This window comes from Acanthaster planci, linkage group LG07 (genome assembly GCF_054643075.1).
Source record: "Acanthaster planci isolate LZ-2023a linkage group LG07, COTS_SCS, whole genome shotgun sequence".
NCBI lineage: Eukaryota > Metazoa > Echinodermata > Asteroidea > Valvatida > Acanthasteridae > Acanthaster > Acanthaster planci.
The window spans coordinates 8240724-8262851 of NC_141783.1; the positions used below are offsets into that span (position 1 = coordinate 8240724).

A 22128-nucleotide genomic window follows, 5' to 3' on the forward strand; every position below is an offset into this window, starting at 1 on the left:
AAGATTGAAATTCTTACTTTCTTTAAGCCATGTTTCTTGTATACAAAATACATCGGGTTTGTCGTTCCAGTCATTTATAGCATGCTTGAGTTCATTTCCATGTGCAATAAGTGATTGTGCATTCTATTGTAAGATAAAGACCATGAGGATAAGATTCATGTTTATGTTTACTTTAACTTTCCCCTTTTGACCGATTGGATGTTTTCAATGCTGATTTGAAGTTTCAGGTTGTGAGGACTTAGCAGGGGCTTCTCTCTGTTTCGTTTTGGACTGAGAGGATTTCTTTTGTGTCCCCTGCGGGGATGTACCAGTGCGTGAGGTTTGTGTATGACGTTTTCTCTGTTTGTCTGATGCCTGATGTGTTTTGGTTGATTGATGGAATAAGTGATCAAAGAGAGACTTTATTTCTGATTCCCTACTTTCCTTATTTTTAGTTGATTCCCAGATTTGAAGTGTTCCAATAAGTAGTTCTATTAGCGAGTTATCTGCCAACAAATATGGTGAGATGGGTTCAGTTTGGCTAGCTACTGATACGTCTTCGGTTTGAGTAGAAATCTCTCTTTTGGACGACGGTTGCAGATTCTGTCTTCTTTGTTCACTGCTGACATGTACATTTTGTGTATTTTGTGTGTTCGCCCATGTTTTGTTTGGAGTCCAGGACTTTGCTGCCTCAGCATAGGATATGTTGTAGGTTACTCTAACTTTTTGGATTTTCTTTTCTTCTCTAATGGTATCACAACCAGCATAGGCAGAGGAGTGGCTTCCACCACATCTGCTGCATTTGACTTGGTCTTTTTTGTCACACTGATCGTACGTGTGAGTACCACTACATCGGACACATCTTGTTTTGCAAGTTTGGCATCTGGAGAATTTATGATAACAATGGTAGGATTTGCATTTTCTTGGGACGAATACGGATAAGCATTTACATTTCTTCTCTTTTGGTATCGAGAATAGGAACTGTTGTCAGACTCTGTAGAATCTTCACTTGGGCTTATTGGTTTCGCTCTTTTTCTGGACATTGGTCTCCATGAAGTTTTTGGCGAGCTAACCCGAGTTTCCATATCTTTGGCATGCTCAGTATTTTCGTTATTGCTATCTGCATCGTTATCGTCGATATCATTTTGGTCATCTTGGGCTTGACTCATGAGAACGTCTAATGTAGAGCGTGGTTGGTTATTGTTTTGGTTTCGACTATGCCTAATTTATATTCTGATATCTGCTGTTGTGATAGCTGATCCCATGTCATGTCTTCCTCACTTTCGTCGGCCATGTTGGCTCGACGATGTACATGTAGCTTTAGTACGTGTAGTTATAATCTGCAGATGTTACTGTAAATGGTCATAAAAGCAGCAAGGGAAAAAGGAAACAGCAAAGCAAGCAGAGTCATGCAAGCATGAAAGCAAAGAAAAGATTGCGTATGGAGAAGGTCTCACCACTCGCACAGCAACGTAGAGAACATGTCCGTACCCGTTCAAAGCTCAAGCCGCTCTTCTCTCGTGATTTTGTATTGCTGACAACTTCTTTTAACCAAGAAAAAAGTAAAGTTTCTCAAAGTTATGGTGCGTGACAATTCTTTCGCCAAGAGTGGTTACATTTTAAATTATAGACCGTACTGCAATAAACGCTTCATCGGGAAGCATGTCTGCAAGATGGCAAATACGATACCAACCAGAGTGAACAATGGGCCTACTATACTGGGTTTGATTTTTGTGGCAACTAGTAATCATCAGTACGGGGACATTTTTCACTCAAAAAGCTTGCAGAAGTGAGAAACCAAATTGAGCGAGGTGAACTTTCACGACTAATCGGGTTCATTAAAGGGCTGTTAATTTATTTACATACAGTTAATCGACGCATACATGCTAATTTAGCCGTTTCCATAATCATTAAAAATATGTACGCACACTTTTAGCATCCAAGTCAACAACGTCAGGTCAGGCTGGACCAAGGCTGACCATTGATGATTAATGGCTTATTCACAATGAAAGGCGACGCAAGTTGAAAAATGCGACGCCGGATGGCACATATGGAACACCATGTATTGTGAAATGTATACCCCCACTCGTCTATATACATACACATTGAATCACATAACGAATGCTTTCATAAAACTTGTGTGATGGTTTAACGATTAAGCATCCTTACTGATCCAAATACTGTCTGGAAATAAATGGATTGGAGAAACATTTTCTTCAGTGTGGAATTTATAGCGAGTAACAAGCATATGTATGCACATGTACACATGTGCGTATATGGACACTGTTTCAACTAATAAGCCTTTTGCAAATTAAGTAAGTTGAATAAAATCGGGTACAATGAGTTCGATTCATGTGAACCCAGCAATTGGAATTATCCACTAGTAAGACACTTGCTATACCTCCTGAATTAGGACAAGCTTTTCCTCAGTTACGTAGGAGATGCCAATACACTATTTAGTGGATAAGAACGGAACCAGAGTATCCCTGAGACGGTACCTGTGGTCGGTTTGCAAAACTTTGCCCCGATTCACGAGGCACATTTTAACAATGATGACGGTCTGCCCATACTCGATTGTGTGAAGGAAACAATCCCTAAACTCTCCAAAACTGTACGTAGTACCAACTGCTTTTATGTCTGTCGGCTTGTATTGTACCTTTTAATTATAAGTAGGGGAGATGGCTGCCGGTGACGGCAGATGCGCAAAGAACTGTTCTTGTACAGGGTTGATGTGTGTAGATTTTTCTTGTACAGGGTAGATGCGTGTAGACTTTTCTTGTACAGGGTAGATGCGTGTAGACTTTTTATTGTACAGGGTAGATGCGTGTAGACTTTTTTGTTGTACAGGGTAGATGCGTGTAGACTTTTCTTGTACAGGGTAGATGCGTGTAGACTTTTCTTGTACAGGGTAGATGCGTGTAGACTTTTCTTGTACAGGGTAGATGCGTGTAGACTTTTCTTGTACAGGGTTGATGCGTGTAGACTTTTCTTGTACAGGGTAGATGCGTGTAGACTTTTCTTGTACAGCGTAGATGCGTGTAGACTTTTCTTGTACAGGGTTGATGCGTGTAGACTTTTCTTGTACAGGGTAGATGCGTGTAGACTTTTCTTGTACAGCGTAGATGCGTGTAGACTTTTCTTGTACAGGGTTGATGCGTGTAGACTTTTCTTGTACAGGGTAGATGCGTGTAGACTTTTCTTGTACAGGGTAGATGCGTGTAGACTTTTCTTATACAGCGTAGATGCGTGTAGACTTTTTATTGTACAGGGTAGATGCGTGTAGACTTTTTTCTTGTACAGGGTAGATGCGTGTAGACTTTTCTTGTACAGGGTAGATGCGTGTAGACTTTTCTTGTACAGCGTAGATGCGTGTAGACTTTTCTTGTACAGCGTAGATGCGTGTAGACTTTTCTTGTACAGGGTAGATGCGTGTAGACTTTTCTTGTACAGGGTAGATGCGTGTAGACTTTTCTTGTACAGGGTAGATGCGTGTAGACTTTTCTTGTACAGCGTAGATGCGTGTAGACTTTTCTTGTACAGGGTAGATGCGTGTAGACTTTTTTGTTGTACAGGGTAGATGCGTGTAGACTTTTCTTGTACAGGGTAGATGCGTGTAGACTTTTCTTGTACAGGGTAGATGCGTGTAGACTTTTTTGTTGTACAGGGTAGATGCGTGTAGACTTTTCTTGTACAGCGTAGATGCGTGTAGAATTTTCTTTACCGTGTTCATGTGCATGTGCACGTGTAGACGTTTCTCATTATGCTACGTGTAACGATAGGGCTAGGGATCACTGGTAGACGTTCGGATCATTAACTTACACACGCGCTTGAGGGCGCTTCTTCAGTCCAATTCGTGTAGCCGTGTATGTAGTCTACACACATACCACTCAAGTTTTTTTGGTCCCATATCTTGCCGGGTATATCGAGAAGAGCGCCATGAATGAACGTGTACGTACGTACGTAGGCCTAGAACGCTAGAACCTAGCGCATTACACTTTTGGGGCCGTACGCAGAGGAAGACTTCTTGTGGAGTTTTTACACTTCCAACCATTCAACCATCAGCAGTGCAGTCGTAAGTCATGCATTCTTCGAGGATTGAGGCCTTGGCTCTGTTGGAAACGCCAGGAAGACTCTGTCACTAACCATGCACTGACCTCATGTCACAGTGCCACTGTGGTCATGACAGTGTCAGTCTGGGGGCCGATTTCCGGACACTCAAACACCATGAACACAATGCATGGTGGGGCCTACATCATACATGTACAATGATGTAGGGGACCTACATGTAAGCCTGCATTGATTTTTGGGGAGTGATCGGGTGATATGCACCATCATGTCACGTCATCGCTCGATCTTTCCATAATCAGTCCATCTCACTGCATCATGATTTGTAACATAGTTCCACCATGTCCACGATCAGTCTAATGTTATTTGGGCCTACTGTACATCTTTTGTTTCTATGAAAGCATAGTTCCGACTGTTAAAGATTGTTTCGACATGTTCAAACAAAAAGGGTGATTTTTTTTAAAGGTTTTCCCCATCCCATCCCATTCATCTCAGCTGCTACTCCAACCCTAATTCCCTATACCATCATCCCATCCTCCTGCTCCACCCCCATGCCATCATCCCGTCCATTTCCTCCACTTTCCCCATTCCATCATCCCATTGTTATCCATCTATTACTCTGCTGTCCATCCGGATCCAATCCATCTCTTCTCTGCACCCATGCCTACATCATCCCACTTATCTCTTGATCACCCCTACATCCCACCCAACACCTACTCTGACCCCATACCATCACCCTAATCCATTTCTTTCTCTGCCCCATCCCACCCATTTCCTACTCCACCTCCCAATCCCATCCATTTCCTTCTTCACCCCCATCCCATCTTCCATCCATCTCCTCATCCTTTCATCCCATCCATCTCCTACTCTGCCCCATCTCATTTGCATCCTTCTGTTTCTCTATCCCCTTCCCATCGATTTCCCACCTGCCCCATCCCATTATCCAATCTATAGACTTTTTCGCCTCCCATTCCTTCATCATCCCATCGGTCTCTTACTCTGTCCTCTCACCCCATCCATTGCCTATTCCACCCCATTCAATTATCCCATCCATCTTCTACTCCACCCTATCCCTTAATTCCATCCATATTCCATCCCCCACCATCATGTTAATCCATCTCTTACTCTTCCACCATCCTGTCTTTATAATTTCATCATTCAATCAATATCTTACTCTGTTCCCTCATCCCGTCTATCTCCTCTCACCCCACCCATCATCCCACTCATCTAGCACATGTGACATACTATTACCCATAAACCCACAAGCAAAGACTTTAACATTAGGCGGACAGCCAGCCATATGCCATAGGTTCACCAAAGAGGGAAGTAAAATAGGAGACTTAATGCAGAATCGACCAATTGTGCAGAGCGATTAAGCAATCGTGCAGAGCGATTGAGCGATCATGCCATTCGGTCCATCGAGCTGAACATAAACACTGTTACGCAAGCAAAGTCTATTCTGGATGTATGTGTACATGTACTGTTATGCTGTAGTTTTCTGGCTGTTAACGATCAGTCTTCCTTCATTTAACATTTTCTGCCAGTTTGGTCAGTGCTTAGTGCTGAGTGCCACTGGTGTAGCCCAAGTACATGTAACTAGGATTCTATGATTTGCCTCTTAAATTGGACATACATGTAGCTGGCAATAGTGGCCTTCCATATCCAAATGAATACTATTGATGTACCGTGAGAGTACATGCACCTGTAACTATGGGCATGGGGGGGGGGAAGTGGGCATTTGCCCTGCAGCAGTTATGTGCCCCTTGGTGCCTCCCAGTTTGAAATGTAGTAAACATGTAGTAAACATTTGTGAACATGTTAGGCATGATCAGTCGCTACAACGTGTGTACGGTTGCTCGATCTTTGCAAGATCAGCACTCAGATCGGTGGACTGGATCTTTGCACGGTTCGTTGATAATTCTGCTGTCAGCTAATTGATTTTCTTTCTAATTCACAGTTGTGAAAGATTGTTTCAAAAACATGAAGTTGGAGATTTTATACATACAGGATCGACCAGTTGTGCATGTTGCCCTGAGCTATCAGGCAATTATGCCGAACACGTACACAACCTATTCATTTTCTTTCAGTGTCCCCTTTTTAAACATGCCTTAAAAAGTCTGTAATATGCCTTCATCCGGCTTGTCTTCACCAGACTGCTAACTTGACATTTGTTTTTTATCAGCTGAAGGCAATGAAGAGGTCCCGGGTGCCAGACGCATTTAATAGCAGGAGAAAGTTCAGAGTCACAAGGACCTCTCACAAGTGGGAGGACTCGAGTATTTCTGGTGAGCAAGATTGTAAGAAATTGGGTAATTCCAGCAATTAGGGGTCCATTTTTTATGTCCCTGTCACATCTTACATACGATTTTGTAAGTTCAGAACACATTTTCTAATTTCCAAGAGTGATGAATTAATGCAAATTACCTGCCAAACAAATAGTAATAGTTTGAAATCAGTTCCGGTGATATTTCCATGTCAAATATAAAACAAAGGTCAGATGAAACAGAAATGCAAAAATGTCACACTTCTGGACCCCTTAATTCTGGAATTACCCATATGCCCGCTGTTTCAACCCTTGCTTTACAACACTCTGTACATTTGTGTATTGCATATGTTACATGTTGTTACTGATCTGCATGTTTCAAATCTTGCTCTCTAGTTAATGCTCATTTAGCAAAGTGGACAAACTAGTTACATGGATCTAATTTCTGTTTTCTTTTAGCATCAGAGGTTCCAAGTGATACTAAAGCAGCTCTGCTGTACTTGCGTTCCTTGGTCAACGTTGAGGTGTTTGAGAACCGCATTCCCCCAATCGTTTTCAAGCAGCAGGTGTACAGCATCGTCAAGTGCAAAACGACAGCTGACAAGCACATAGTAAGATACTGGCCAGCACTTTCGATGACCTTAACCTCCCAAGGGTTGCTGGCCCTAACTTTCCCCATTCACACAAAGTTAAACACCCATATGGGACTTTGTGCACAGAGGCTGTTGGACTTTTTCTGAGGTATGCCAAACCCAATGCAAAAGCCAGCTGTTATGGGCCTACCAGACCTATCCCCACAGAATTAAACACTTTACTACTGTTTAATTCTGTGTGGTTGGGGAAGATTAGGGTTAAACGACATGTCATTCTCCCATGTTGAAATGCTTTCTTAGCCCCTGTCATTACAGAAAAAAAATGTAAGAAACCAAAAAATCAACTAAGAACACATGCATATGAGAAGTAGGTAGACAGAATGGGTTATTGGCCCAAGGAGTAGGGGGTAATAAGGATGATGTGCTTTGGGTAGTGACATTAGTAGATAGTGGCTTGATTCCTCCAGTCTCTGAAAGACTTCCATTTTAGAGATGGGGTTGTTTCGAGGAGTTTGTGTGTGCTTTGTCATATGGCGCAAAATGGGGAGTGAAGTGTATGTTTTTTATTCATGTGCTCTTTTTCTCAAATTCATTTGATACAAATGTTACATGTAATGTTCTATTTCAGAATGACTTGAGAGAGAAAAAAGAGATCAAGCTCTTTCGCTTGGGTAAGGAATCAGACACTTTTGCTATCGTCTTTACTGATGACTACCGCGAGCATGTCAGGAGGACTGTGCCTGACAGTTCTGCCAAGGATCGCTTCCTGGACACGGTCCTGGAGAAGACGTCAGACGTCAGCCTGGACAGGAAGACAATGTCAGATCTTGGTTTCAAGGATGAGGAGATCACGTAAGAGTTGAGCTGGTTTGCTTCACGGTCTGGACTGAGGGCATTAAGGCCACCAGGTTCCATTTCAGAGATACCGCTTATAGAGTTTCGAGTTATGGGGTATTCAGTTGCATAAAAATCATATTCTTTCAACGGGAATTAGGAATTCCTTCAAGTTAAACATAATTTTGAGTTTTTGCAGTTTGACTTAACGAGAACCTGTTTCTGTTAAATTTTGCATCACTCGAACCATTCCCCGTGGATTCCTTGTCATTGCAGGCAATTGCTCCATGGGGGCGTGCTCAATGTCAGAGATGTGGGCAGCTGGTGGATTGCCATTCCAGGTGCTGGCATTTTCATGAAGTGTTTCAATAAAGGTCAGCACTGAACCATTCATCCTTGAACCACTTTACATGTACATTGAATTTTTAGTTCATTTGAGCTGGCAAACTGGAGGGCGCTGGCCATGGGATAGTCAACACAGCAACCTCTCTATCAAAATATGAGTCTTCCTGAAGATTGTTCTTGTGAAACTTGTATCCCATGAGCTGGTTGAAATTTACGCGAGCTCTCGAAAGATATTTGTACTTCAGTGCAAGACAAGATTCATTTGTTTTATGGATGTAAAGAAAATATCCAACTATGAGTATGCATATTATTACCTACCTTGCATTCAAGTGCCGTGGTACTGGCAGGAGCATCATGCTGGCAGCTGTGCAAAATATAAATGTCCAGTGTGGGTAGCACGTTGCCTCGGCCTTAACTGGGGGAAAGGCATTTGCTCACCTTGTAGTCCCGCCTCTGTGATTTTTTCCCAAGCCAATTATTCAAAGCGCTCACCAAAGCGACGAGCAAGGGTGGATTTTGTTTTTAGGGTTATTCATGCCAAAAACCTTGAAAGGAGTTATTACTTTTCACTAGATGCTGGACTATTTCACCTTGCAGTCCTGGCCAATATTTTTTTGTCTCTGTTTCAGGAAGGGATGCTCTGTTACGTTCGATAAGGAAGTGCAAATACCAGAAGATTTTGCAGCAGGTGGGTACTTGTATTCCCAGCACGAACTCAGTTGTAAACATTTCTGTTTTTCACCGGTGGTATTGCAGAAAGACACCAAATGAAGTGTCCCTCCCTTGTTAAGTGTCAGTTGGCATGTTATAACCGTTTAAGTCATTCTATAAATCTGGGGTCCAATTTTTTGTGTGTCTCTGTCACATCTGGCAATAGAGGTTATGCACGGCAGCCATCTTCCCAGTAAGTGCTTTTGTTGTGAGGGACATCCACAAATGGTCTACTCAAGTGTATCCCTATGGAACTAAAAACACTGACCAGGAAGAAGGCTGTGGTGCGTAACCTCTGTTGATTTTGCAAGTTTAGAACACTGCCTTTAATTTCTAAGAGTGATAAAGTAAAGCAAAATACCTGGCAAACAAATAAATGCAGCTTAAAGTCAATTGCAATGATATTGCCATGTCAACTTCCACAGGGTGGGTGCAACAGGCATGCTCGGGACTCAATTCCAGAAAAGTGGATGCAATGAGTGACTAACTTGGGGTTGATACCTCCTTTGAAGTCAACTCATTTGTGAAGATATTGGCATTACTTTCCAGTACGACTGAGTAAGATTTGGGCTGATTCCAATGAATGTTGTCTAGGTTGTTACAGCTTCCAAGCTATGTGGTATTTTTCTGAATTGATTGAACGTGCCGCAAATTTTGTGATCTCTTTTGTTCCCAGGAACTGGAAGAGAGAAAACTGGCATCAGTGAAGAAATTAGGAATTCGGTATCACATACACGACATCATAGGTGCAGAACTAGTGACAAGGTACGTTAATTAAAAAATAAATGGAATTATTTTGATGTTGAGGAATTAACCACTTCGCAGCGATGGCAGTTATCAATGTTGATGATCCTGGGATGGATAATTATCATTTTTTTTTTTTTCAAAATTCTTTAAAAATTCATATCTTCATTTACTGGACACTTACACCCACATGAAGGATTGTCGGGGTTCTACTCTTATCTGAAAGACAACATCTATTGACGCTGGAGTATTTCAGCCAAGCCTGCCGCCTTTTAAAAAGAGCCCAGATTTTGCGGTGTTACATAATTTTCTTTTGTTCACGAAACTGGCACAGTGCGCTGCTGACCTCTTTTCAATAGGGACCAGATTAGCGTGCAGCGGTACTGTGTGGCTCATCTCTGTGGTGGTGGAGCACTTTTGTCCCCGCTGGTAATCCGCTCGCGCTAAATCCCCCAAACCATGGTATACTGTTTCAAAACAAGGCTGGATTATCTCCACTATTGAGGGTGAAAAAATGTTGATAATGCCCAGCAGCCTGGTCTTTTGTTACGAGTATGGTCTTTTATTACAAGGGCCCAGCTCTTTTATCCCGGTTTCGGGCTCCTCGGCTTCGTGTATAAAGCCTATGTGCTCGAAAACGGGTCCCCCAGCAGCAAGTGGTTAACGAATGTTTTATAACCTTTCATTGCAAATGATGGAAAATGAAGTAGTGGCGTTATGTAAAGTCGACCAGTAGGAAGTGCACAAGAGGTTTTGCCAGCATTTTGACAGCATTTTTATGCTTTCTGATTTCAGGCAAGAAACAACCTCTGGGACAATGTTACGACTTGATGAGTGATTAAGCTTCAGAACTTGTTCAATCAGGTCTGATAACGACCTCCATCAGGTCTCCATAAAGTGTCAGTACTTTGCTTTCCAGTGTACACTTAAGATATTCTTGGTTGGTGTTGATTTGGAAGTTTAGCGCCCTTTACAATTTCTGGTCCTAAATTAAAATTCACAGGAAACTTAGTTCTGTTCAATTCCTTTGTACTATTTTTGTAGATACAGAGTACTATTTATATACAAAATTATATGAAATGTTGAGTATTCTTTAGATTGGTACAAAGAGTGAACCTATGTGCTGCTTGCACTTGTGATACAGCTGGTTTGGTACAGAGGCTTTGCATGGTGGCCATCTTGCAGGGCACTTCTTTTGTTCCATAGGGATACCACTTTTGTGCATACTCTGTGGAAAAAAGCCCTGGACTGCAAAATGGTAGCTATGCAAACCCTTTATGTAGTGTCACATGTATGCTCTTGTGTTGGTGACTGACTTGAAGAGAAGCCAAAGACAGATGCATGAAAGCTGAAATCTGTGGCAGCATAATTACAACACTCATCAACCAGTACTGTGAACACGTACATGTAATTGAAATGTTTATAGTAGCCTTTATGACGCATTGCAAATGTGCTGTGTGACTCGGGCCTTGTAAATTTGAAAGGCTGAGTCACGTCTCCTGTTTGTCAAATTCCCTTGGTTAATGTCTTGACACTAATGTAAATGTATTCTGTATAATTTTAATTTCAAATTCAAGAAATATTTTGAGCGTAATATTTCATTCAATGGACATGATTCTTTAATCATTCATGCTGTTACAAAAACCAAGGACACTCATTATATTGTTCAGTATATAAAATGTGAACTCAAAGTTCACAAGATTGCCATATTAAAATATCTCTTTGCAATGGAAATTGAAACAAGGAACAGTGGTCTGCTTTACAATCTTTAAACCAAACTCTTCACTGTCCATATTGTGCTTTCGTTGTTATGCCTAATAGTTTAATTCAACCCTGGATTTCTCGGCCTTCTCAGCAGCAACAAATGGAACCATTTTAGGTAGTCTGAACAAGAATACAACTCTTTCATCTCAACTACTGGCCACATCATCCACAGAGTTTGTAAATCTGTGCTGGGGCATTAAAGAAGCAAAACACCCCCCCTCCAAAACAATGAGGCCTGATGAAAGCTCATGATTTATTTTGTTTGAGAAAATTCAATACAGATGCCGGTAAATTAAAACTATGGATGTAGCTGTCATTACAAAGGCCAGACGGTTTTTGCACAAAGGGGCGAAAGACCGACATATCGAACCTACTTTTAGATTGATGGAAACCTATGGGCTCTTTTCATCCGATTTCTCTGCTTTCATTAATTGAAAGATGACGGCTGCAATTTTCTCATAGATGGCAAACATCATGGCAGCGGTCAGGACAGTCTGCAGTAGTTTCGCTTCCAAGCCCTTGTAGAGACCAAGAGGTCCTTGATTCCTGTATTAAATGAAGTAATGATAATGGCATTAATTCTCCACCAAGGACATGTATATACACTGGACAGCAAAAGAAACTTGACACTTCTGTCAAAGGCCACACATAAAAATTCACTCCATAGAAATAAACAATTTTTGTACACAGGTATGCTGCAATACCCCTTACTAATCACATGCCCAAAAGCAAGTGACTGGCCAGCCCTCTTCCTCCTCTCCCAACTGGAATATCCTGGGGTCTCAGTCAAGTACTTATCCACCACACATGCCTGGAGTTTAGCATACCACAGTTGTGGGTGAAAACAGCCTTCTGTGTTTTAGCAAGCAATCAATCAAATAGGCAGTATACTGTATGATGTCCCATCCATGTAATGCTTCAATTCCTCTGAAATAGCTGTTTTTTTCGTTACTTTTATGTTGTAGCATGTTTGAAATTTGCTTGAAATCTGATAACTTACCTGACAATATAACTGAGCACAGACCACATGGACTTCAACTTCCTGTGAGATTCCGATTCCTCTTTGTCATACTAAAAAAACAACCAAATCAAAGTCAAGTATTAGATTCACGGCCAGTCATTAATACCAGTCAAACTGGGAGAAGGGGTGGTATCCCCCCGCCCTCCTGATATGTAACAAAAACTACATTTTGGGAATTGAAAAAGCCAACAATTTCAAAGCAGAACTAGCACCTTCCTTTGGAGGGGATTCTTTAGGGATGAAAAAGAAAAGTGGAAAAACATTTCCGGAAAAATCCCCATTTGGCAATTCCCAGGATTTCAAGCCCTGATATGCCCCTGACAACTTTCCCTTACACACCCTTTGTTTTGCCTGCACAAGTTGAAGTGGGTAGGTGAGCAGAGTTGCAATGACCTTGGAAACAGCACCTAAGACGAAGTAAACCACGGATGAATGCTCCTACGGAAGAAGAAAATCGCAAGCATTTTCTCGTCAAAGATTCAGAAGGCAAACAGATGCAAGAAACTAATTACTGAGCCAACCAGATGTGCATTGTACAAAAATGTCCCTTGCATTTAAGCAGAGCAGCTTTCCACAGATTGTTGTTGCATTTGTTCGCATGGAAGGAACTTGTAGCATATATCTGAAGGAAGGGAAAACAGGAACTTGGGTCCTGTACACATGGATGGGGGACTGCTTTGGATCGATCTTGAAAATCAGACAAGTTTGTAACACCATTGGGGGAAAAATTCATGGAACTTTTCAACAGGTAGCTAGATTTACACCATGCTCCTTAAAAGGACTTCACACCTACAACTTGCTCACACATGTACGTCCTCGACATGATATTTTGAATGTTGAAGTAACACCTTGGACCAACTGGCATTACAGATTACAACACCACTGTACTCATGGTTTCTGCGAAACGGACGTTAAGGTTCTGTATTTGCAACAAATCATGTGCTGATTCATAATGTGAATTTGGGCCTGGATTATGACCAAGCACTGACCTGGTTTCCTGTGTATTGGCTGATGAACCTCTTAAACGCTTCATAGACCATGAAGTGGATGGCAGGATTGAGGACCAAGAGGAGGGAGGATGACATGCCATTCCACATTGCTGCCAAGCCTTCATCTTGGATGATAGTCCGAAAAGCATCTGCAAAACAGTAAAACCAAACAAAATTCAATCAGTGGCTTTTAGTGTGGAAGATAACCAAAATCAACAATAAATTAATTGCAATAGTGTTTAGGTTGAAGGACTGTCCCTGATTATGGTTCATGAAATGTAAACAGTCACGCTCTCCTGAGGACAGCCAGAGCATCCTGGCTGAAACGTGGAGTTAATATTTTCCAGTTCATATCCGAACCACACCTCTTCTGAAGAGATCCATGATGTACATGTACCTGCAACCCTACAGCAAATAAACAGTCTTTGCCAACCTGATTCTCAATATTTGTCATGCCTGGGTGATGACCTAGCCCTATCCTCCAAGCTGACCAATTAAATGTATATGTGTGTTGTGAGACTTACCAAAGATTCCGGAGTAGTGTGGATGCTTACTCTTCTGTTTCTGCTCCGTCTGGAAGTTAGCGCCTTGAAGTTTCAACCTCATGTTAACCACCCACATGGGTGTTGTGACCAGCACATTGATGACTCCTGTAGAGTGTGATGGTCACAAGATCAATATTATTAGTAAAAATTATCTACTCTGAGTACAAGTACCCAACCTCTTCAACACCTCAGAGGGGATATACTTGAGCATGGGGTTCATTAAGAAGGTCAGAATGCCCCAAAGGTCGAATCACCTATCTTCCGATTAATTTCCTTCCTGGTAAAAATGTAGATTGTGTTCCTCAGTCCCTACATGACTGTAGGGTTTACCTTCAAATGTGTTAAAAATAATTCAACTACAAGATGTATGAGAAGTGGACAGTCTTGTTGACTGTTAAAGGGGATCAACAGTACAAAGCTTGCTGAGATTACTTCTAAACATATATCGGTGTTTCAAGACTTGTTGAGGACCTGATGAATCAGTGGACCACAAACAGTGGTCTGAATCAACAAGAACAATTTGAGTTTTGACTTGAAATACTTTGAATTGGGTTTCACCAAGTATTTTTATTGGCAACATATGATGCTGAGTACAAACGCCCTTTAAGCTGGGGGGCCAACTGAAAACTCGTTGATGGCAACAGTGTCCTTGAACCACATGTGATCCAAATATGTTGGTGATTTAAGCAGTGATAGACCTTTCAGTCTCAACCTCATCCATGATGTGGAAATAATTTAAGGCTTGCTACAGATTGGGCACTGCACAAAACTCACAGGAGGACTCACCAGCTACAACACCAATAAGGAGTTCCTTGATGGCAACAGTGCCCTTCATGTGATCCAAACACGCTGCTTTGAGACCGTTGAAGGCGTAGAAGTAGACAAAGTTGGAGCAGCACAGGCTACTGATGACAGGGAACCATCCTCGGTAAAGGGAAAACCTGCAGTGGCAAACAGCTGGTCCTGTTAAATACCAAAGTGTGCTTGTGCTACAAGGGCTCATACCTCCATTCTACCACGTCTAATAGCATTTGAAGCAAGATATGGGACGGAGAGAAACCCCCCCCCCGCCTTTGTGTTGGTCATTATTTGATCGGAATCTCAGGAATTCTTTACAGACTTCTGGGGGGATGTGTTAGGTAACAATAGTCTAGAGCTTGTATAGGGATTGGACAGGTAAGGGGGTACCCCTCCGTCCCATATCTTGCCTGGTATACCAAATAGGGGGAGGTCACTATCTCTGATAAAGCCAAACACTATACCCCGTGTAAATTAATTTTACAAGCTCCTGGAAGATCTAAGAAATGTAGCAGTACTCAAATAACACTACACCAGACAGACTCAAACCCCCAAGCCTCAAGCCTAGATGATGGTCGAAGAAGTGTTTCAGATAACTACAACAACCTGTTGGGCCCCTCCTCAATCCTTAACCCTAAGTTTCTGTGCTGTAAATTGGCATTTTGGCTGTAAACACCTCTTCAACGAGTCTTCCATATGTGTTATAGTGTGTGCGGCAACTGCTAAGACAAAAATTGGTCTCAAACTTCTTATTGTGAGACAGTGCTTTGTGAATCCCTTCGAGAGTGGATTCCGAGAGGAATAATCGTTTGTCCAATGCTTGCAGACACTACTCAGTAGAAACCATTTTGGCCGTGTAACACCTCTGAATGTATACTTACACTCCTTCTTCCCTGACAATTTCTGCAATAATGTGAGGAGTGTATCTGGCCTCTCGCTTATCATCGACTAGAAAGAAACGAAACAAAGCCATACCAATAAAAGCTGCATTCCGTCAAGTTTTACGTAAATTATAGGTAGGCAAAATAACGAATGCTGCAAGCATAAAGAATTCTTGATGTTTGCATTGAACTCTTCGTTCATCAAGATGTGATCAGAAGCATCCCCAACATTCCCATATTCCCAACCCTCCACTTTTGAAAGGTCTCACAAATGCCCCCCCACTTTGAAAATTGTTCAGCCGCTATTTCCTCCACCAAAATGCAACTTTTTGTACTTTTTTAACTGTCGAAAGGCTTCAGTGGAAAATGTCTCTAGAAAAGGGGTGAAAGTGATTTTATTTTTGGGGAGGTTGGGGGATGTTGGTGAGGCAGTTCAGTAGAATAAATTGCTCACTTTGTAGTCTTGTTCTTGCCGTTTCTAGAGGATAGAACAGTGTCATTGCTGCAATAGAACCCTGGAATTCAAAACAGATACAAATGCAAAATTGAGGAGTTTGAACTTGAAGCACGGTACATTAAGATCTGTCCATCGCAATCTTTACTCTTGCAAATTTATTGTACTCCCTCCTGAGTCGATAATCCAATGAATGGATGTCTTCATTCAAAGGCAAATCAACAGAGGATAGAGCACAATAATTCTGCACAAGATTCAAGACTGTGCTGACATGGCTGAGGAGATCCATTGCATGTGCAAGTGCTTAGCAAATTAACCTCACAATCATCACAATGGCTACAGTATGTAGGCCACATGATCAGAAAGGCCATGTGATAGATAGAGAGAAGGTTGAAATGAAACAGGACAAGAACGGCCTCAAACAGGTCAAACTATTTTGTTAAGCTTAAAAAACCCTAAAACCCCACATGTATGTGAGGCGCATTCAGTCACTGTTCAACCTCTCACTGAAAAAGGTGGAACAATGCCTATCCTTGTTTCCCCTCCACCACTCCATCCTTCCCCTCTCACATGTCCAGATTTGGTCACATTCTTTCAGCCCCAGTTGGCAGTTGATGGGTTTTTGGTGGAAAGAATTCAATACATTTTAAGCTTGTTACAGTTGAGCTCTGAAGACAAATGGCACTGCGTTTGATTTGGATGCTTCCGTATGTCACTATGTGACCCACTCTGCGAAAATGAGTCTTAAGTCGCCAGAGCTACTTCGAAGTAAAAAGTGTTTTAGAATAATTTTGCACAGTGAAATCAATAGGAACTGACAGCATTTGTCACCATAGAGTATCCACTTTCATCAGGATGCCAAACATCAAAACAAAAAACTCAATTTGCTCTTTCTAATACAAATGAAAACGCAAAAAGTGGCCCAGGCGACTTAAGACTCATTTTCACATAGCATGTTACATATTTATTTGAACAGATAAAATTCAGAGAAAACATGTTTTAACCCTCCGACTTAATTTGTCGGGCATGCCAGGTGCATGCCAACACTACACTGGCAAAAGGGTGCTTGAAAATACTCACAGCAGCTCCAGCTATGGCATGTACCAGAGTCTGGTAGGAAAACAGGGAGGCTTGAGCACCTGACATCTCTCATCCTTTGAGGTTTCATATGACGGCTTCTGGTGGTCAATTAACTTCGTAAAGTGTTTTCTAGAGTCTTTAGACTAGTCATTTCTGTTCAACGCTAGACGTGCGATCTAAACCCGTGTTGTGTGAGCGCCCTCTACAATTCGCATCGCGCAAAACGTGCATCTCCAAGCGTGACGTCAGCGCGCTAAGTGCGACGGAAAGTTTTGGTCAGATCACTAATATTGCCCTTATGGGTGACATGCGAAGTCGAAGGAACGATTGACATCATCGACGAAAATTCTTCGAGCTGCGGCGAGGGGTGGGGGTGGATCAAAATCCTAAATTTTCTGGCAGTGCTGGTTGCTTGCTGAATGGAAATTGGAACAGTGGACTGGGAAAGGGGAGAGGTCTGCGGCCCTAAACCCACACACATTTTGAGGTGCTGTTCATCGGATTTCACTGGTATTATTTGGCTGGTGGAACAATCAAAGAAATAACTTCAAAATCCGATTGTTATGGCTACCAGAAAATATGCATGAGGCCAGGGGAGTTAAAATGGCCCATCCCCTATAAGGGGTATTTAGACGGAGCAATGATTGGGAGACATCGAGAACTGAATACGAGGGCGACTTGGTAAAATATCATTTGTGCGCGAGCCAAAAACGCAGAAGATACGCTTGCACTGAATGACTTGAAGTAACTCTGCACTGTAATGCCATCGGGCCGGGCATGGGCTGGTCCCCGTCCCTATTATATAGGGACCGGTAGCTAGCTGCGGTCGAACGTGCGCGATCAGCTCTGCCAATGTGGATACTAAATATTTAGATTTTTGTCAGACCAATTACGCTGCAGCGAGAAGAGAATAAAACACAAATACCTATCCTTGCTACACCTCTCAATCACAGTCAGGTAAAATATTTTGCAATGATTTTCATCGATCATTTTATGCCGGGCAATTTTTTCCAAATCAGTAGTTACGGTATAAAAGTTTAGATAAATGAACAATAATATTGATGATGAAGTTTTTTCAGTAATAAAGAAGAAAAGGCAAAATATGCTGTCAGCCCCTGCTAGATTTTTGCATTGAGTGGGCCTCGTTCCTCACACTCGGTAGCAGGATTCTGTTGGATTCATTACCCGCTACCGGTCCCTACGTACGTTCGGAGGCCATCTGCTGTGAGACGTCTGTGGACCTCGTATGGGACGGGAATTAGTGTTCATGGGCATAGCGTAATGCGACAACCAGAATTAGCCATTATTGCTGTAGCACAACCTGTGGACAGGTGATACGCACACGTTACATACCTGTCAGACCAATACGGTACGTGTCGTTATTCGCCAAATGCACGCGCGGGTCAAGCTGTAGAAAGTGCTTGGGTGCAGTGCCAACACGGTTGTAGCGTGTAATCGGATTCATCTGTATATTTACCGGCTGTGCTGTAACCCGGGAGAGCTGAGTCTCGATTAGGGGGACTGGATTCCGGGTAAACTCTAAAAACAAAAAAATAGGGGCTAGCCGCTGAGTCGATGAAAAAAAAAGTGAGGCCAGATTCAGTAGAATGAATTGAAGGTGCTATGATAATTTAATCAGTAGGTTCAAATTCACCCCTCCAATGGGTCTTATCTTTGATAGTTCTAAAGAAACATCATAAAATCGTAAATATTGATGTCACCAATAACGACTTGCAATTTTTCCAGAGATACCATATCATTTCATATAGTATTTGCGGTTTTTAACATCTTTCACTTTTCATAGGCCTACCTAGCCTCGAAATGCAGATTTCCTTTTGGTGGGTGCTATCATTTCGCACAAGGGATGGAATGGAAACTTTTTGTGATAGAATGTTTTACGGCAGGTTTGCTTGAGGGCCAAGTTCAGAACCATTTCCCCGTCCCACAACAGTGACTTCGTCTGTTTTTGTAGCAAACATTGTTTGTGCGTGTTATAATTCGTAACCACCGACATCAACTAACAATAATTCATGTCTAAGGTGAAACCAATGGGGGTAATGCTGCGATGGAGGCACCATGGATCACCGATGACATACACTAGGCAGAGAAGACCAAGGCTACATTTCAGATAATCGCCAACCTTTCACAATCGTCAGCTTGCATTACACGTTTGCACTGAAATTACATTCTTTTGCCCGTCGGGCGCACCATGCTTCGTGCATGGGGGAAGCAATTTCTCCATGCTTCGGGCAAGCAAATCACGGTGTGCTGTTCAGTCATTGCGAGCATAATGTGAACCTTTCCAAAGAAAAGTTTAAAAATCAGCTTGAACTGATTGAACTTGGGCCACTTTTTGATTTAAAAGTATATGTGTTTCAGTTGGTATCCCGTTGGTGGTGTAGCCGAAGGTGGAGATGCCTGTCCCGAAAAGAACCTGTTACCAGGCCTGAAGTTCAAATTCTGTCCGTTTCTTGCTCCACTCCTGCGTCTCTCGAAGCATAGAAGTCTCTTGAACGCCTCCCTGAACTGCGAGATGGCAAATGCATAGATAAACGGGTTGACGGCACTGTTAATAAAACCCAGCCAGTTGATGTAGCTCCTGATATCCTTCAACTCTTCCTCGCACCACGAGCTAACGAGAATGACCGCAAAGACAGGCAGCCAGCAAACCAGGAATGCCCCTACTACGAGCCCCACTGTCTTCGCTGCCCTGTACTCCCGGTTTAGTTCAGTCTGAGTCTGCGCACGGCCTAGGTGTATTCTCATGGCTTCTTGAGGATGTCCCCTATCGTTCCCGCATTGAATCCTGCCTTTGTGAACACTCCTGCTATGCTGCCGAGCTACTTGACACATCCTTGCGTAAAGAGCGATTATTACTGTAGCTGGGACAAAAAACGCAACAGTAATTGACACAAGGCTGTAAAGCGGCGGGGAAGGCGGTGGACATCTGACACCAGATCCGGGTGACTCCTCGACAACTGCTTTCCAGTAGAACATCCATGGGAAGGACACACATAGCGACAGACCCCAGGCCAAAAGCATGAGCACACCAGCCACCTTTCTGGTCATCCTCACGGGGTATGTTAGAGGATAAACGATGGCCATGTAGCGATCAGCTGTGACAACGCACAAGTGCAAAATGGACGCAGTGGAGGCCATGACGTCCATCGCGTAAAAAAGAAAACAAGACCACTGTCCCAGGTACCACTCACCTCGGTTGACAAAGCTTAGGCTGATGTAAAAAGGTACGACCACAACTCCGACAAGCAGGTCGGCACAAGCGAGTGACACCAGGAAACTGTTAGTGACGCTACGCAAGTTCTCTGTCTTGACAAAGGCGACAATGACAAGGAGATTGCCGGCGATCACGACCGAAGCGAGTAAAGATGCACACACCGTGGCGACAACTGATACTCTTGCCGATAGACCACCGCTCGCTTCCAGCGTCATCGAAACATTAGCGGAAACGGCCATTTTTGTTACCGTACAACAATTATTTCTGGCGACGACGACGATGTTAGTATGAATGAATTATTGATTAGAGAAATATGGGAGTTTGATAAGCATTGCGACAATGAAAAAACAGTCAACCTTGGTAACAGTTGAACATAATCATGAAAGCATCATCGGCAAAAATCAATGTTAACGTTGTCCGTGTATGCACTACAATTATGTTAACACGGTCTTAAACCCAACGTATACTGACGACTGTTACATTCACCACATTCGAAACATCTCATTTGTAATATTTAAGGTCGCACGAACAGATTATAGAAGAATGTAGTGGCTTAAGATGAAACATGAATTTTGTTTGCATCGAAAGAAAAATCCGTCCAATAACAGTGCAAATTATGTTCGTGCTTCTCTTGCCATTATAAATAACTCGATTCGTAGCTTACACCCTCGTTATGGAAGCAATCAGTTTTTCACCCATGAACCGATGACGCCCATGTGTCATTTGCAGAGACCTCTTCCTGGACTTGACTTCCCTGTAAACCTTGCCAAAATTTGACATCCCTTTTCTTTGGCAATTTAAAACTCTCAGAAATTCTTTGGAGAAAAACGCGCACTGCTTGTTTGAAGATTGTCTCTTAAACCCCAATGGGCTCCGGGCATTGCACATCATTGCTTAATACCCAAGTGCACTGGAAAAGTTGTGGATATTTTACAGCGAATATATATATACCCCTGCGGAAGCATATCTGGGGGAAGCCAAGGGAGTGAGGGAACCAAAAATGTCCTTGAGTGGAAGTAAAAGAATGTGGGCAACCATTACGGGAAAAATACCCCAACCGCCGAATGTAGCCTGGATTATTTCTGGTTCAGCAGTACATGTGTCGTCATTTCTAAAAGGATGTAAGTAGAACTCCTCAACTATTTGAAGCACCCATCATGTGCCCCCAAAATTTGGAGATAGTTTTTGAGCCAGCAACCCAAAGTCATGCTTAAGTTAGGGTTTTAGGCAGTCAACGTCTGTGCATAGGTGAGAGTGCAAACAGCCGTTTATCTTCCATGGGACAATTCCAATGTCTCTATAATCATCTCACTGACATGATAAGTGGAAGCACGCATAATAGGTCTTTGGAGACACAGTGGCCTTGCTGTGTGACGAATATGTGATGACTGGGGCGCTTTTGGAAATATCGTCAGCTTTTTGCTGTACATAAATTGAAACGAACCAGTGTTTAGACTGTAAGGACAACTTCTTTAAAACTGGCAAAAGTATCGACGTACGTCCCTGAGGCTATTTACCGCAGTGGCGACTGACTGACAGCTGAGCCTGTGTTTCTCCGCTGCGAATACAGTCTCTAACATCTTTTAAAATGAGATTCTTCCTTCTTGCCTCCAAATTATCGTGACTCTTCAGTTCATATCGGGCCCGCAAAAGATTCAGATTTTTAAAATTTTCTAAGCTGCAATGTCATCGATGCTCAAAAAGGACAAGAATTGCCCTGTTCAGACAACTCCTGTATCTGGTCAAAATGCCAACTTGAAGGATTCGACCAGTCCAGCAGCCCAAGACACCCAACATTGCTGTGTTCATTTGATTTTGTAAACTGTT

At 42.5% G+C, this 22128-nt stretch overlaps 3 protein-coding genes across 5 annotated transcripts in view; 1 reads left to right on the forward strand and 2 right to left on the reverse strand.

Annotated features, from left to right (window-relative positions):
* stk19 (serine/threonine kinase 19) overlaps nucleotides 1-11281 on the forward strand; it is a 20243-nt gene extending 8962 nt beyond the window's left edge. The window contains exons 1-8 of one of the 3 annotated variants that reach the window (XM_022246706.2): nucleotides 3694-4051; nucleotides 6227-6329; nucleotides 6767-6918; nucleotides 7529-7752; nucleotides 8011-8108; nucleotides 8709-8767; nucleotides 9467-9555; nucleotides 10330-11281. In XM_022246706.2, coding sequence (XP_022102398.1) covers nucleotides 6236-6329; nucleotides 6767-6918; nucleotides 7529-7752; nucleotides 8011-8108; nucleotides 8709-8767; nucleotides 9467-9555; nucleotides 10330-10372 — 759 coding nt within the window. In that variant the 5' untranslated portion in view covers nucleotides 3694-4051; nucleotides 6227-6235 and the 3' untranslated portion in view covers nucleotides 10373-11281. Of the gene's footprint in view, nucleotides 1-3693; nucleotides 4052-4152; nucleotides 4265-6226; nucleotides 6330-6766; nucleotides 6919-7528; nucleotides 7753-8010; nucleotides 8109-8708; nucleotides 8768-9466; nucleotides 9556-10329 lie in introns of those variants that run through there. The other 2 variants (XM_087139493.1, XM_022246707.2) reach the window with 2 other exon arrangements.
* On the reverse strand, nucleotides 11131-17272 carry slc25a17 (solute carrier family 25 member 17). The gene is made up of 9 exons (XM_022246704.2): nucleotides 17067-17272; nucleotides 15987-16047; nucleotides 15533-15599; nucleotides 14640-14794; nucleotides 13833-13958; nucleotides 13309-13457; nucleotides 12659-12757; nucleotides 12299-12369; nucleotides 11131-11844 (listed from the first exon to the last, which is right to left on the reverse strand). The coding sequence occupies exons 1-9, from the start codon at nucleotides 17130-17132 to the stop codon at nucleotides 11691-11693; spliced, it is 948 nt and encodes a 315-aa protein (XP_022102396.2). The 5' UTR covers nucleotides 17133-17272; the 3' UTR covers nucleotides 11131-11690.
* A 531-nt stretch (nucleotides 17273-17803) lies between these two features.
* Nucleotides 17804-20795, reverse strand: LOC110985587 (beta-1 adrenergic receptor-like). Its single transcript, XM_022246715.2, has one exon. It carries the CDS (start codon nucleotides 20538-20540, stop codon nucleotides 19425-19427), a length of 1116 nt encoding a protein of 371 aa, XP_022102407.1. The 5' UTR covers nucleotides 20541-20795; the 3' UTR covers nucleotides 17804-19424.
* Nucleotides 20796-22128: the final 1333 nt, after the last annotated feature.

Coding starts and splice junctions, on each gene's coding strand:
- LOC110985587 (XM_022246715.2), bottom strand. CDS start 20,540: ATGGCCGTTTCCGCTAATGTTTCGATGACGCTGGAAGCGAGCGGTGGT.
- slc25a17 (XM_022246704.2), bottom strand. CDS start 17,132: ATGTCAGGTGCTCAAGCCTCCCTGTTTTCCTACCAGACTCTGGTACAT. Junction 15,600..15,986: donor GGCAAGAACAAGACTACAAA/GTGAGCAATTTA, acceptor GTTTCTTTCTAG/TCGATGATAAGCGAGAGGCC. Junction 13,959..14,639: donor CCTTATTGGTGTTGTAGCTG/GTGAGTCCTCCT, acceptor CACACTCTACAG/GAGTCATCAATGTGCTGGTC.